Source organism: Microplitis mediator, chromosome 6 (assembly GCF_029852145.1).
Source record: "Microplitis mediator isolate UGA2020A chromosome 6, iyMicMedi2.1, whole genome shotgun sequence".
Taxonomy (NCBI): domain Eukaryota; kingdom Metazoa; phylum Arthropoda; class Insecta; order Hymenoptera; family Braconidae; genus Microplitis; species Microplitis mediator.
Window position 1 is genome coordinate 23,231,264 of NC_079974.1, and position 14,973 is coordinate 23,246,236.

The 14,973-nt window shown below is 32.8% G+C and overlaps 2 protein-coding genes across 2 annotated transcripts in view; both read left to right on the top strand.

The window, feature by feature from the left end:
* LOC130669281 (myosin-2 essential light chain) overlaps window positions 1–14,973 on the top strand; it is a 137,550-nt gene that overhangs the window by 66,569 nt on the left and 56,008 nt on the right. The gene's annotated exons all lie outside the window — the stretch shown is intronic.
* Window positions 1–14,973, top strand: part of LOC130669282 (glutamate decarboxylase) — a 29,934-nt gene that overhangs the window by 844 nt on the left and 14,117 nt on the right. Inside the window, exons 3-6 of the mRNA XM_057472068.1 lie at window positions 1,043–1,133; window positions 4,337–4,573; window positions 13,551–13,867; window positions 13,946–14,197. Of these exons, the coding sequence (XP_057328051.1) occupies window positions 1,043–1,133; window positions 4,337–4,573; window positions 13,551–13,867; window positions 13,946–14,197 (897 nt within the window). The remainder of the gene's footprint in view (window positions 1–1,042; window positions 1,134–4,336; window positions 4,574–13,550; window positions 13,868–13,945; window positions 14,198–14,973) is intronic.

The following is a 14,973-nucleotide window of genomic DNA, read 5'->3' on the forward strand; positions in this document are numbered from 1 at the left end:
GTCATCATCATTTTCCCATCATGACCATCACTACACGGAAATAATTTTTTTATGAAAATTACTCGGGAATTTCGAGTAATCCTGGGCCGTTCCAAAATTTGTATTTTTTATTTCGTTGAAATATTAATTTTACTCTACTATTGAGTAATTTTTTGACAGCAGATGGTATAATTCCATGATTTTATACTTTGTTGGGATTTCATATTTAATCGGTTTTTGTGAATATTTTTTCTGAATCTACAAATTTTTATCCTACGTATTAATTTTTATTTCCCAATACACACAGAAAAAAAGAATTTCTTGGCGCAAGAAATATTTTGTATGATGAATTGAAGACAAAAATTTTTCTTGGCTCAAGAATTTTTTTCTCGCCTAAAAAATTTTTTTCTTGTTCCGAGAAAATTTTTTCTTACCCCAAGAAAAGTTTTGTTTTCATTTTATAATACAAAAAATTTCTTGGGTCAAGTAAAAATTTTCTTAGAACAAGAAAAAATTTTTTGCGCCAAGAAATCCTTTTCTTCTGTGCAGCATTTCTTTAAACCGATTGATGTTATGATGAAAAATTCCTAGTACTTGGAATAAAATTTCAAATCTATTCAAGTATTTTTTACTCTAAATTGCAGAGTAATTCAGTAGTCTTCGTTAATCTTCGGTTAATATCGGCTTCGATTAAATGTTTTTTATTTTGCTCGCGACGACTTACATGTTACGCGCACAAACATAGGCTTGGAAAAAAGACGATTTCTTTATATCTCTATAACTTAATATTTATTTTTAAACCTATGAGTAAAAACTGAAGAGAGAATTTATTTAAACAGCCGCTAGGTGTAATTTTTACTCGTAATTGTGAGGAAAATTTTGAAACTCAAAAATAATAAGTCGTAATGGCCCAAGATTACACGATTTAGAGTAATTTTTAAAATAAATGACATGTCAATATTCATACAAAAATTATTTTCCCGTATCATTATCAAAAAAAATATAAACTGATTTCCAAAAAAAAAATCTACAAGTAAAAATTTTTTAAAAATTTAAATTGCAGAATTTTGCCCGAACGCATTCACCGACAAGACTAATGGGTTCCGAAAACGCATACGCCCTCAGTAAGGAGACTGCTAATCTAAAGTACTCTGGTGAGTAATAAAAATTGAAGCCAAAAATTTTTAATTTGTGACTGGGGCAGGTGCATAATTACTATTATTTTTTTTTTGTTATTTTCAATCTGTGAATCTTGAAGCCACAATATTGTCGTGATTTAACACTAGAGAAATGAATACCGGGCGGGATGAGGACGAGGTTGTCATAGGGGTGCATAATAATAGAGGATTTTGGGTTAGCTCGAGGCACGTCGCGACCGAGTACCCGACGAGTGGCTCAGGACAGATTACACGCCGCAGGGGACTTTGTAACGCCAGTTGGAAGGGTTTTATTTTATACTATAGTATACACAGAGCAGCTCTTGGTGTCCTGGGCCCTTGCTTCAGTGTTATTTGCTTTTTCACAAGTGTCAGCCCGCTGATAACGGCCCGCGCACCGTCGAAGCCCACCGTCGCTTCCATTTACTCTCTTTGCTATTCAAATCAACTGAAATCAATCACTCACTTGCGGAAAAATAAATATTTTGTTTTCCGTTCATTTTATAAAAATGCCGACAGAAATTTTCCATAATTTTGTCTGATAAAAAAAATTTTATTAGAGTCGGTGGTATTTTTTTTACCATAAAATCCTAGAGCAGTTTTTTATTAGACTGAGTAGAGCTTGAGACGCAGCTGGCGTTTACATGGGCCGATTTATAAAATTGACTGACGGATGTCCAGCAACTCTAGTATTTTCAATTACACGGAAAGAAAATTATGGCAGCGGTTCCCATAATTTTGTGAAATTTTTTCCTATACCATCATAGGAATTACGACCATAAATTATGGGAGCGGTTCCTATAATTATAGGAATAGTTCCAATAATTATGGGAATGATACCCATAACACTATAGGAATGGCTCCTATAATTTATAGGAATACTTTCTATAATATTATGGGAATCATTCCTATAATTTATAGGAATGGTTCCTATAATTTATAGGAACCATTCCCATAAATTATAGGAACCATTCCCATAATATTATGGGAATGGTTCTTATAATAGTATGGGAACTATTCCCATAATATTATGGGAATGATTCCCATAATGCAATTGGAATGGTTCGTATACCATTATGGGAATCATTCCCATAATATTATGGGAATAGTTCCCATACTATTATAGGAACCATTCCCATAATATTATGGGAATGGTTCCCATATTATCACGAAAAAATTAATTTAAAGAAGTGCGGTAATCACTTCTACAATACACAGAAATATTATTAAACATAAAAACAAAAATTCAAACATTGAAAAAAAAAAATCGTATTTGGCAAAAAAACATTAAAATTTTTAATAAGAATTTTTTGTCAGCACAAAACATTCAAGAAAATTTAAATTTTGGGAAATTTCTACACTATTGTGCAAAAAAAAATTTTATGATATTATAGGGATGGTTCCCATAACATTATGGGAACCATTCCCATAATGCATAGGAAAAGTTCCCATAATTTTCTTTCCGTGTACGATCTGACATTAAATTTTTTTTTTTTAATAAAAAAAATTTAATTTAAAAAAAAATGTTGAGAGTTTATTTGACTATAAGAAGTTTATGGATGATAAAGATAATTTACTATTTGGATTCCCCGAGGATTGAAAAACGCAAAAAAAAAACAAGAGCTGGAGCATCAGAAAATCCCTAGACAACGCGGTCGCTGCGTGGTTGCTTATCCATGGGATCGCGGTAATGGAAAGGAAGTCGAGCTGAGGGTGCTGCCAGCTCACGAGGTACTTTATAGTTGGGCTGTGAAAAAGGGACAACTTAATCTACGGTGGATTTACCAGAATCTGGATCAAGACACAGCCGAGCGGGTTCTTAGATATTTTGTCTTCATCTTATCTTCCCACTCAATCATCTTTATTATTTCCATCTGGCATTACTACTTTTTTTTCTTCACATTATTTTATCTATCGTTTATCTAATCGACATTGACGGAGTGAAAGACCAGGAACGTCTTCAGCAAGTTGATGGTGTCGCCCCACCAAACAAGTGAGAGTGTGTCAATTTAGGTCTATACTTTCAATTGTTTGATGAGGTGAAATCATTCTAATTATTTCTCTGTAATCTACTGGATTTTTTCTCCTACAAACTTCATCAACGATAAGCTAAGTATGAAAAAAAATCAATAATTGCCCCTACGAATTTAATTTTCCCCAAAAATCACAATTAAAAAATTCAAATTTTGAATTTATAATTAATCCAATTACCAATTGATTAAATTAGTCATTAAGGGGGATAGCCACTGTGAGAATCGAAAAAATAGGTGATTTTCGGGATTTTTTTTGACTGGAATAATAAAGGAATTTGGGGATCGGGTTTTTTTTGTTTTCTAAAGTATACATTGAAAATAATTCTCCTAAATTTTCATTAAAAAATATCATGTTGTTACAAAGTTATAAGCATTTTTGTGGAGCAACAAAAAAATTTCCCCCACCACGGTGTCATCTCTAACTCAAAAACGGATTATCAGAAACAAAAAAACCAAACGGCGTTGTAATCTGTATGCATGTGGTTATCGTTGCACATAGGGGATTTTGAAAATTTTGATTTGAAAAAAAATGGCGACATATTAAAAATTTTTTCGTTATTTTTTCTCATTTTTTTGGATTCAAACAGCCCTAAAAAATCTTAAAAATCAAAATTTTCAAAATCCCCTACGTGCAACTTTAGCTACTGAATAGACGAATACGGCAAAAAAAAAGTTGCGAATCGGTTGATATTTATGCAAATTACAGATGCCACCAGTTCAAAAAAAGTAGTTTCGAGAAAAACGCATTTAAAGTTTTTAGTCGATGCAGCGGTCAGTTGACGCGCTGTCACAAAAATGACTATAACTTGAAAAATATTCGGAATTTTCTCATAAAACTTTAGATACATATTTTTGAACATATACACTTTGATTTAATAAAAAAAAAAAATTTTTTTTTTTTAAATTTCAGTGGCTATCCCCCTTAATTATTTTAATTACCTATCGAAATTATGAAAATAAAATGAATTCAATGAATAAATTCTTAATTGATTAAAAAATCAGTCGTGTCTAAAGAACGCGGTTCGAATCCGGACGGCCGCATTTTTGAAACTTTTCAATTTTTTTTTTTTTTTTAATTAAAATATATATGAAATATATGAAGGAAAATTTTTATGTCAAATGGAGAAGGAAAAGATTGAAAAAAAAAAAATTGGATTTAAATTGCAGACATAATTCCTATCAATGCTGAGGGCTATCCGGCAACGAAGGAATTTTTGACGAAAGTGGTAGACATTCTACTGGACTACGTTAAAACGCAAAATGACCGTAATTCAAAAGTCCTTGAGTTCCATCATCCAGCTGACCTGATGCGGATCCTGGACCTCGAGATACCGGACAACGGGCTGACACTCCAGCAGCTTCTTATCGATTGCTCTACTACTCTCAAGTACCAGGTCAAAACTGGTGAGTTTCTGCCCCAAAAATTTATTCAGTAAAATATTCTTCTTGTAATTATTTAAAGTAATGAGGCGATAATTATTATGGTTGAATTTTTTTTCGTCGAAAAATTAATTGCTGATGTGGCGAAAATAATTTCTGTAAACTCAGATGTAGCGAGGGTGAGCCGACGATAAGCCGCATAATTTCATATTCAATTTAGCATACGCCCGCACAGAGTTTCGCCGGAGATAAGGTACAGCAGCTCGAGATAACTGGACTAGTTTCCCATCCCACTCGAACGTCCCACCCCAGTCTCTTCAACCCCCTCAAGCTATATACACACGCGTTATGGGTGTGATAAATAGTCCATACGGGATTAGAGGAGTCAAATAAATAATAAAAGACACAAGCAAAAAATAAATATATAGATTCTTGTTACACATCCGGTTTCAGACACTTCATAATACTCCTGGGACACAGATAACTATTCAATACTTAAAAAAAAAAAATTATTTTAACCCTTGTCAGCCTCCTCGAATCCACAAGACCCCAAATTCAAAATTTTTCAATCATTGAAATTTTAAACTTGAAATATTTCAATAGCTATTCATTTTCTGGAAAATTTATACGGAATACTTTTTATAGGAAATTTAACGCTCTACAAAAAAGGTCTCTTATCATTTTTCTGATAACTCAATATTTACGGAGATATTTGCAAAAAACCAATCACACTTTTTTGGAACTTTGAAATTTCCAAGGAATATTTTTCCTTAATTTATAAAAATAAATATAGGGGAGGGTGGGGCAGAGCGGCCCCCCTAAGCCAATTATTATTTTTTGTGGCTTGCAACCATATGATCACTTTACTTTTGTCCTATTTCGAACAAATTTATGGACATTTTGCCAAAATTCTGAAAAAAATTTTTTTTTTTTTGTGGGGCAGAGCGGCCCCCCTTCAAAAAGTGATAAAAAAAATTTTTTTTTTCGTTTTTTTTTTTTAAATTGTTTTCATCATTAAGAATGTATTTCTTACTCTTGACAACTATTTTTGGTTTTATATTACTCGAAAAAAATTTTTCAAAGCGTAAAAAATCGTTCACTCTCGATTACCTTAATTACTAATTGTTATTTAATAAAAAAAAAAATAAATTCTATAATTTTACTTTATTTCAAAAATTTATCAGCAAAAAATAAAAATTTAATTTTCATAAATTTTTAGTGACCAAATTTGCCTCTTACATAGAGAAACGGCCAAAAAATATGAAAAAATAATTTTTTCGGAAGTTTCGGCTGGTCCATTTTGCCCCAGGTGTTATGCGTAGGGCTAGAAATGTGGAATTATAACAATTTTTTTTTAATTTGACGATAAAAATACGAAAAAATCACTTTTTCAAAATTTTGGGCTTGTCCATTTTGCCCCAAATGTCATGCGTAGGGGTAAAAATGCGCAAACATATCGGATTTATAGTAATTAGTCGAAAAAAAAAAAATTTTTTTTTTGGTCAAAATTTCAGGGGGGCCGCTCTGCCCCACCCTCCCCTACGTTTTGTAGGTTCAATTTTTTTTATCGACCCTGTATCTAAGTATGTTCACTAGCCAATAATTCGCCACAAAATTTAGTCGAAGATGGTTAAAGTTAACGTAATATTTTGTTAGTTATCGTTTAATTAAGTTTTGAGTAGCGTTGTAGTGATTTTCGAGGTATAAGTACGGCCGGAAGTCAACCACAAATCCCCCAACGGTGGGTAGCCGGTATATCGTCGATTCGATTACCAGCCTGAATGGATGCTAATGCACAATAGCGTCACACCGAGTCATGGGGCAAACATACTACTGAGTAAGAGTATAAGAGCACTCGATACTGTATCATAAAAGTGAAGAGACAGCGAGATGACAACAATGCATATGTATATGTGAAATTGAATGATACGAAAAGACTACCCTCGCGAGTATACGCCAACAAAAACTCGTTATTAGATTATGTACCCCGAGAATTTCGGCACTGAACCCCCTTTGGTGTTCTATTCAGAGCAGACGTATCGATCTTGAGATACAATCCCTGGTTATGTGTACGGACTATTTTGTGTACGGGGAGAATCTTAAATTATTTCAACGACTTTTTTTTTTTTTTATGTGCAAGGGTACTGTTTTGTGCGCCCACACGAACCCACGATGACCGGAGATTGCGGTAGGGACAATGAGACTATTGGGGGAGTGATAAAAAGATGATTGACAGTTTATCTTGACACAAAAAATTTTTGGGGTAGATAATGTTTAGTCAATTTTTTATTATTATTATTTTTTTTGAAATTATTTTCTATCAATTCTTCGATCCGCCGGGTGATGGATTTTTTTTTTAATTTTTTGAGTTTCCGGCGGATCTAGAATTTTTTTTAGAAAGATTTTGAAAATAATTTCCGGTCATACTCTCACAAGAAAGCATGAAATTGAACTTTTGAAAAAAATTTTTTGAGAATTTTTAACTGGATACTTTTAGAAAAAATTAGTGTGGGAATTTTTGAGCTGATATTTTTTTGAAAAATTGGGAGTAATAAAAGAAATATTTAAATTAATTAAAATTAAGAATAAAAATTAGTAGTGTGAATTACAAATAAAAAAAATGAAAAAACACTTTGGGACACTCGTGGAAGCAAAATGATGGGGGACAGCCAATTGAATGGGATCGGTGTAATTAAGAGCCATTTCTACACGATTTTGTAACCCCAGTAACCGAGAGAGCTGGAGAGCGAGAGGGTGAGGTCGACGAAACAGTAAATAGGGGCTGTAGAATATGGGGTAGTTAAAGTTGCCGTACTCGCCCGTCTTTTTCTACGTTCTATTCTCTATTTTCTGTCCTATTGAATTCTGCTCCGTTGTAAAATACTGCATAGCTCACGAATGGAACCGAGACGAATGAGATAGCCCGGAATTTAAATTGCCAGCCGAGTTTCGCGTCCACTTGTTTCTGGAATCCTTCGATATTTTGACGTGTCACGACTCCGATTATATACCACCGTCTCCGAGGACCCTCACTTTCGAATTCCAGAGCCAACTAATTTTTACTCAGTAGCGACCCGAAGAATTTCACGTATTTAACTGCCTTTTTTATTGTTCTACACCCCGAAGCAAAATGACAAGCGAAAATATTCACCAACATTTTTTATAGAATCGCTTTCAGCCAAAAAAAAATTCATCTCATTTTTTTTTTTACTCAAATAGGGGAGGGTGGGGCAGAGCGGCCCCCCTGAAATTTTGACCAAAAAAAAATTTTTTTGTTTTTCGACTAATTACTATAAATCCGATATGTTTGCGCATTTTTACTCCTACGCATGACATTTGGGGTAAAATGAACAAGCCCAAAATTTTGAAAAAGTGATTTTTTCATATTTTTATCGTCAAATTAAAAAAAAATTATTATAATTCCACATTTCTAGCCCTACGCATAACACCTGGGGCAAAATGGACCAGCCGAAACTTCCGAAAAAATTATTTTTTCATATTTTTCGGCCGGTTCTTTATGTAAGAGGCAAATTTGGTCACTAAAAATTTATAAAAATTAAATTTTTTTTTTTTAGTTGATAAATTTTTGAAATAAAGTAAAATTATAGAATTGATTTTTTTTTTTTATTAAATAACAATTAGTAATTAAGGTAATCGAGAGTGAACGATTTTTTACGCTTTAAAAAATTTTTTTCGAGTAATATAAAACCAAAAATAGTTGTCAAGAGAAAGAAATACATTCTTAATGATGAAAACAATATAAAAAAAAAAAAACGAAAAAAAAAATTTTTTTTATCACTTTTTGAAGGGGGGCCGCTCTGCCCCACAAAAGAAAAAAAAATTTTTCAGAATTTTGGCAAAATGTCCATAAATTTGTTCGAAATAGGACAAAAGTAAAGTGATCTTATGGTTGAAAGCCACAAAAAATAATAATTGGCTTAGGGGGGCCGCTCTGCCCCACCCTCCCCTACTTAAAAAACTTCACAAAAATTATTTTTCTAATTTAGTATTTTTTTTAAGACAACCCGTTTTACCCCGAGATTTTTTGTACTTGGTAACAAAAATTCTAAACAGTCAAAAAAAGTAACTCGTAATTTTTTTCTCCAGCGGCCCATTTTTCCCCAACCCTCCTATTGACTCGAGAGCTCAAATCAAGAGCTCGATTAATTTTTATTTATCACTTACACTACAATGATCTAATCGCAGTAATTACGGTCTTTCCAAACCGAAAATAAAACCATCAGAGCTCTGGGTGCAGAAATAACCGAAAGGAAAGAATTCATTTATAAACCAATTGGCTTTTGAAATTTGTGTGAAATAAATTCCTCTTTACTTGATATGATTGATGACCAAGTATTAACATTAAGCCTGGGTTACACACTTCTCTTGATACTAAATCCAGAGTCCCCTAATTTATCACAGCATGCGGGGTCTGCTCGCGACAGGTCTCCCCAAGTCCTACACTTTACTACTTGCCATTCTTTCTTATGCCCTCTCTTTTATTTTATTTACATTTCTATACTTTTAATTCCGCCTCAACTACTCACTAACTTATTTTCCCCAAAATTAGTCTCTTATAAATTATAAATAATCGCTCTTATTTACCAGCCTAGAGACTTTAAACACAAGTCCGGAGCAACAAAACCCGACATTAAATCACTGAGTCCAGCCGCTGAATTTATCTCTCTCTAAATAAAAATCAAGTCGATATTTTTCGTAATTAATTTAAGAATTTTATAAAATATAAATAATAAGTACAGACAGAGGTGAGTTTTGAAAAATGTTGATTGTAAAAAAATTCCGTAGAGTGAAGTCGTGGCAAAAATTCGCGGGAAAAATTTTGAATTCAAATTTGCGGAGGCTCGCGAGTGATTTTTTTTTAACTCCCGAACTCCAAGTGACGGAGTGAGTACGGATTGAAATAAAATCCATTCACTCCTAATTTCTCAGTGTAAATAAATATATAAAATATTTTAACGATTCGTCATGTGCAAGTGTTGGATTTGAGAGCCTCTGCAAACAATCTAGTCGGGCAGCGACGCGTATGACGCGCAAAATGCGGGCTCTTCGGATCATCGACCCTCAACCAACTAACCACCCTTCTCTTTGCATCTACCCCCTTGTAAATATATATATACAGATGTCTCTCGTCTATCGAAAGACAGAATGAGAGAAAAACGCAAAAGAAAAAATATAAGAAAAATTGCATAGAGACAGCATGATCTGAGGTAGATACAAGAACCCCTCGGATACATTCTTACAGACTGGGTCTAGTCCTCCACCGGACGCATGCCTCGACTCACAAACCACTGTAATTGCGGATATAACTGTACACGACAAACGACTTGGAGATACGTTCTTTTGAACGGACCATTTCCGACATTTATTGATATATTTGTTCTTTATTAAATTCTACACCGCTTTTTTTTTATTAAAAATATAGATTGTTATTATTTTTAGATATTTATTTTTTAGAGATTAAGTTCTATTACTTCTGACAACAAATCAATTTTTATTAAAAGACTTTTAATAAAAATAAATACTCGTTTTAAAAAAAAAATTTTTTATCATCAACTGGGTAATTATTTTTAAAAAATATAAAATTTATAAAAATAATAATAAGAAGGATCAGAGAATTGTAAATTTAGGGGAGGGTGGGGCAGAGCGGCCCCCCTAAGCCAATTATTACTTTTTGTGGCTTTCAACCATAAGATCGTTTTACTTTTGTCCTATTTCGAACAAATTTATGGACATTTTGCCAAAATTCTGAAAAAGAAATTTTTTTTTTGTGGGGCAGAGCGGCCCCCCTCCAAAAAATGATAAAAAATTTTTTTTTTTCGTTTTTTTTTTTTAAATTGTTTTCATTATTAAGAATGTATTTCTTTCTCTTGACAACTATTTTTGGTTTTATATTACTCGAAAAAAATTTTTTAAGGTGTAATAAATCGTTCACTCTCGATTACCTTAATTACTAATTGTTATTTAATAAAAAGAAAAAACAATTCTACAGTTTTACTTTATTTCAAAAATTTATCAACTAAAAAAAAAAATTTAATTTTTATAAATTTTTAGTGACCAAATTTGCCTCTTACATAGAGAACGGCCGAAAAATATGAAAAAATAATTTTTTCGGAAGTTTCGGCTGGTCCATTTTGCCCCAGGTGTTATGCGTAGGGCTAGAAATGTGGAATTATAATAATTTTTTTTTAATTTGGCGACAAAAATATGAAAAAATCACTTTTTCGAAATTTTGGGCTTGTTCATTTTGCTCCAAATGTCATGCGTAGGGGTAAAAATTTCAGGGGGGCCGCTCTGCCCCACCCTCCCTTATGTAAAATAATTGAGAAATTTTAAAAAATAATTCAAGTGTAAAAATACTTGAGATACAAAAGAAGGAATTCCACTCGAATCTCCAATGTTTGAATTCCAAATGAATGAATCGGGGACCTAATAATGACAAATGGAAGCAAAAATGATATTTATGTCCCCAATTACGTCCAAACTAGGGAATTAACATTACTAATGTAGCAATAAATACGTGAGTCCGATTATATTGATCTGGAGCAATCTAAAGATGATCTAAAATCACGCGGTTCAGTGGGTGTGCCTGCTGCATACTCCCGAACAAATCCCACATTCGGTCCGGCAATATCTAGGGGAAAATACACGAGAACCCTAAAGACTACTAGCGTCACACGTCAATCAGCCCAGTAATTCCGGGAGATTAAAACGCTTTGTACTTATACGAACATTCACTCTCTGGCTCGTCTGGCTCCGTCCATCTGTATTGCGATTTTCATTTAATGCCGCTCTCTACTCGATAGTCAGCTGCTTGTTTCTCACTTTCAACATTTATTACATAAAAAATATATTAATGCCTTTAATGATTCTCAACCTCAGACTCTCATGCTCTACAACCTCAATGCCACCTCACGCGAACTCCAAATAAAATTTTCAGTTCCCAAAATTTTTTTTTCAAACGCGAGCAGAATTCTAAGAAAAATTCCATCATAAAAATTTTAACTCCAAAAAAAACGAACCTATCAACTTTAAAAAAAAAAAAAACTTGCTATCAAATTTTATACAAACGACCAAAAAAAAATTTATTTCAATTTTCTACTCAGAAAAGTCAAAATTAAAATTTTAAAAAAATCCATCAGTTTTTAGTTTAAAAAAAAAATTATCACTATAAAATTTTATAAAAAAGATTGAGGAAAAAGTGATATTTTAATACCTAAGAAATATATATACAGGGTATAGAAATATAGTGACATAAGCCTTCCGAGTGTTCGTATGACCTAAAAGGAGGGTGGGATCCATCAAACAAAAGCATTAGGTTTGATCCGAGCGCGATGTTCAGCCAACTGGATGACAACATACTCAGAGAGGAAGCTTTAAGCTCCTGCTGTTACTCCATCTTTTTCCTTCATGTTTCCCATCATCAGCAGTAGTAGCAGTAGCAAGTGCTAAAACTAAACTTTTAAAGCTCGCCCGTACCCTACACTACTCATAGATATATATATATTTATGTGAGTACTATTCTCCAGCACTCGACGTCACAAGTCACTTGCAAAGACGACGTCATGATGTAAATTATTCTCGCGCGTGCAAGTGATTAATTGTCATGTTAATTAATCTCTCATTCCGTGTCACGAATCTCAGTTTATGTGAAACTGATTAATGGAATTATTTTTTCAATTGACGATTTAATTCTCGTGGTATTTAAAGTTAAAGCTCTGTCTGCATAGACTGCGCGGGTCGAAAAATTTGATCTGATTTTAGTCTAACTGGACTGTATTTGGACTACTTGGTCTGTTATTGAACTTCGATAAAAATTTTAATCTGTTTTTGATCTACCCGGACTGAAAAATTTGACCTGAGTTTAGTCTGATTGGACTATTTGATCTGATTTTGATCTTTTATGAAAATTTTAAGCTGTTTTCGACCTGCTACTTTAAAAAACAAACGCGTTACGAGCAGACTAAATTAGATTAATTCGTGAACTTTAAAAAATTTTAGTTCTGAAAATTTACAAGGACAAAACTAGATTAAATCATGGACTTATAAAATTTTTATTTATGGGCAATATTTATGAAAAAATATTAAGTTGCAGAATTGATTATGTTTTATTTACTATTTATTTACTATCTTTTGTTTAAAAATGTCGGCAGTTAATGAAAATTTGACAGCTTGATTTTTTAGTTGTCTTCATTGAATATTTATATCATTGAATAAAAGTGATAAAACAGATCTTAAAATATCAAGAATTTTCTCTTATTTACTGGATAAAATTGAAAATATTTTGGCATAAGAAAACATCAAAATTCTTGTGCTACGGAGAAAAATGTTGGCTCGAAATCTACCAATTTTTATTATGCTGTCGACCAAACTTGAAACAGAACGTAAAGTATCCAAAAAATTACTATGCTCTTATAAAAAATTATTATGCTGCATCAAAATTATTATAATGTATGGAAGTAATTGATATTGAAGCTCATCGATAAGTTTCTCGCGCGTAATAAGTAATGTGATGCAGTATAATCATTTTATGTAAGAGCACGATAATTTTTTGGATGCTTTACTCCCTGTTTCAAGTTTAGTCGACAGTATTGTAAAAATTGGTAGGTTTCGAGCCAACATTTTCTCTGTGTGACATCTTATTATGGAAGCGCATTAGCATGTTTTAAATACCAAGAAAATTAAAATAAATTAATAAATCTAGATTATTATTATTATTTATATTTATAAAAAGTCCTGTATTTGTTCTTAAAAACAATTGAACACAGACTAAATATTGTAGAAAATAAAGTCTGTTTTTGTCCTTAAAAACAATTGAACATAGACCAATAATTATAATAAAAAAGTCTGTTTTTAGTCTAAATACGATTTATAAACTTAAACTCAATAAAAAATATTTGAATTTATCATTTATTTTAAAACAGATCTAATTTTTTGACCCGGGTGCAAATAAAAACAGTGAAAATATTTTTTTGCTAACTAGGCCACCCGCATTTTTTCAACCAATTGTCATGTGGTCTGGACGTGGTGTCGATGGCGGGCGAGTGGCTAACGGCGACAGCAAATACCAACATGTTTACCTACGAGATAGCTCCCGTGTTCATTCTGATGGAGCATGTGGTGTTGAAAAAAATGCGGGAACTCATCGGATGGAACACCGGGGATTCAATTTTAGCACCCGGTGGGTCAATTAGTAATTTATACGCATTTCTGGCAGCTCGACACAAAATGTTCCCGCAGTACAAGGAACGCGGGTTGGCTGCCGTTGGTGGTCAGCTTGTCATGTTTACTTCTGATCAGGTATTTTCAATTAATTAGTTTTGTATCAATAACCAACGCGCAGTTGGTGGTAACTATTTTTTTATTTTTCGAATCAAGTGTCACTATTCAGTCAAATCGTGTGCATCGGTCTGTGGTCTGGGTACTGACAACTGTGTTATGGTACCAAGTGATGAACGTGGACGCATAATACCATCAAAGCTAGAAGAATTGATCCTGGAACGCAAAGCCCGAGGTCACATTCCATTCTTTGTTAACGCGACCGCCGGTACAACTGTGATCGGGGCGTTTGATCCGATATCACAAATTGCTGATATTTGTGAAAAGTACAAACTCTGGCTTCATGTTGACGTAAGTCACATATTTATTTATAAATTTTCTTTAAAGCAACACCCGAATTTGCATTCAAATTGTATTGGGACCCAGATAAAATTATTTAAAGAGTATTTTATTGCTGGTAAAAATCATCTAGAAGCTGAAAGCCCATTTACGAAAATTCTTGACCGTAAAAAAAATTCACGGAACGTTCTAGCCGTAAACCCTCTGCACGGAAAGAAAATTATGGGAAGTTTTCCTATGCATTATGGGAATGGTTCCCATAATGGTATGGGAATAGTACCTATACTACTGTAGAGATGGTTCCCATATATTATGGGAACCATCCGCATAATAGTATGAGAATAGTTCCCATACCATTATGGGAATGGTTCCCATAGTGGTATAGGAACTATTCCTATAATATTATGGGAACTATTCCCATAATGTTATGGGAACTATTCTCATACTATTATGGGGATGGTTCCCATAGTGGTATAGGAACTATTCCTATAATATTATGGGAACTATTCCCATAATGTTATGGGAACCATCCCTATAATATCATAAAATTTTTTTTTTGCACAATAGTGTAGAAATTTTCCAAAATTTAAATTTTCTTGAATGTTTTGTGCTGACAAAAAATTCTTATTAAAAATTTTAATGTTTTTTTGCCAAATACGATTTTTTTTTTCAATGTTTGAATTTTTGTTTTTATGTTTAATAATATTTCTGTGTATTGTAGAAGTGATTACCATATTTCTTTAAATTAATTTTTTCATGATAATATGGGAACCATTCCCATAATATTA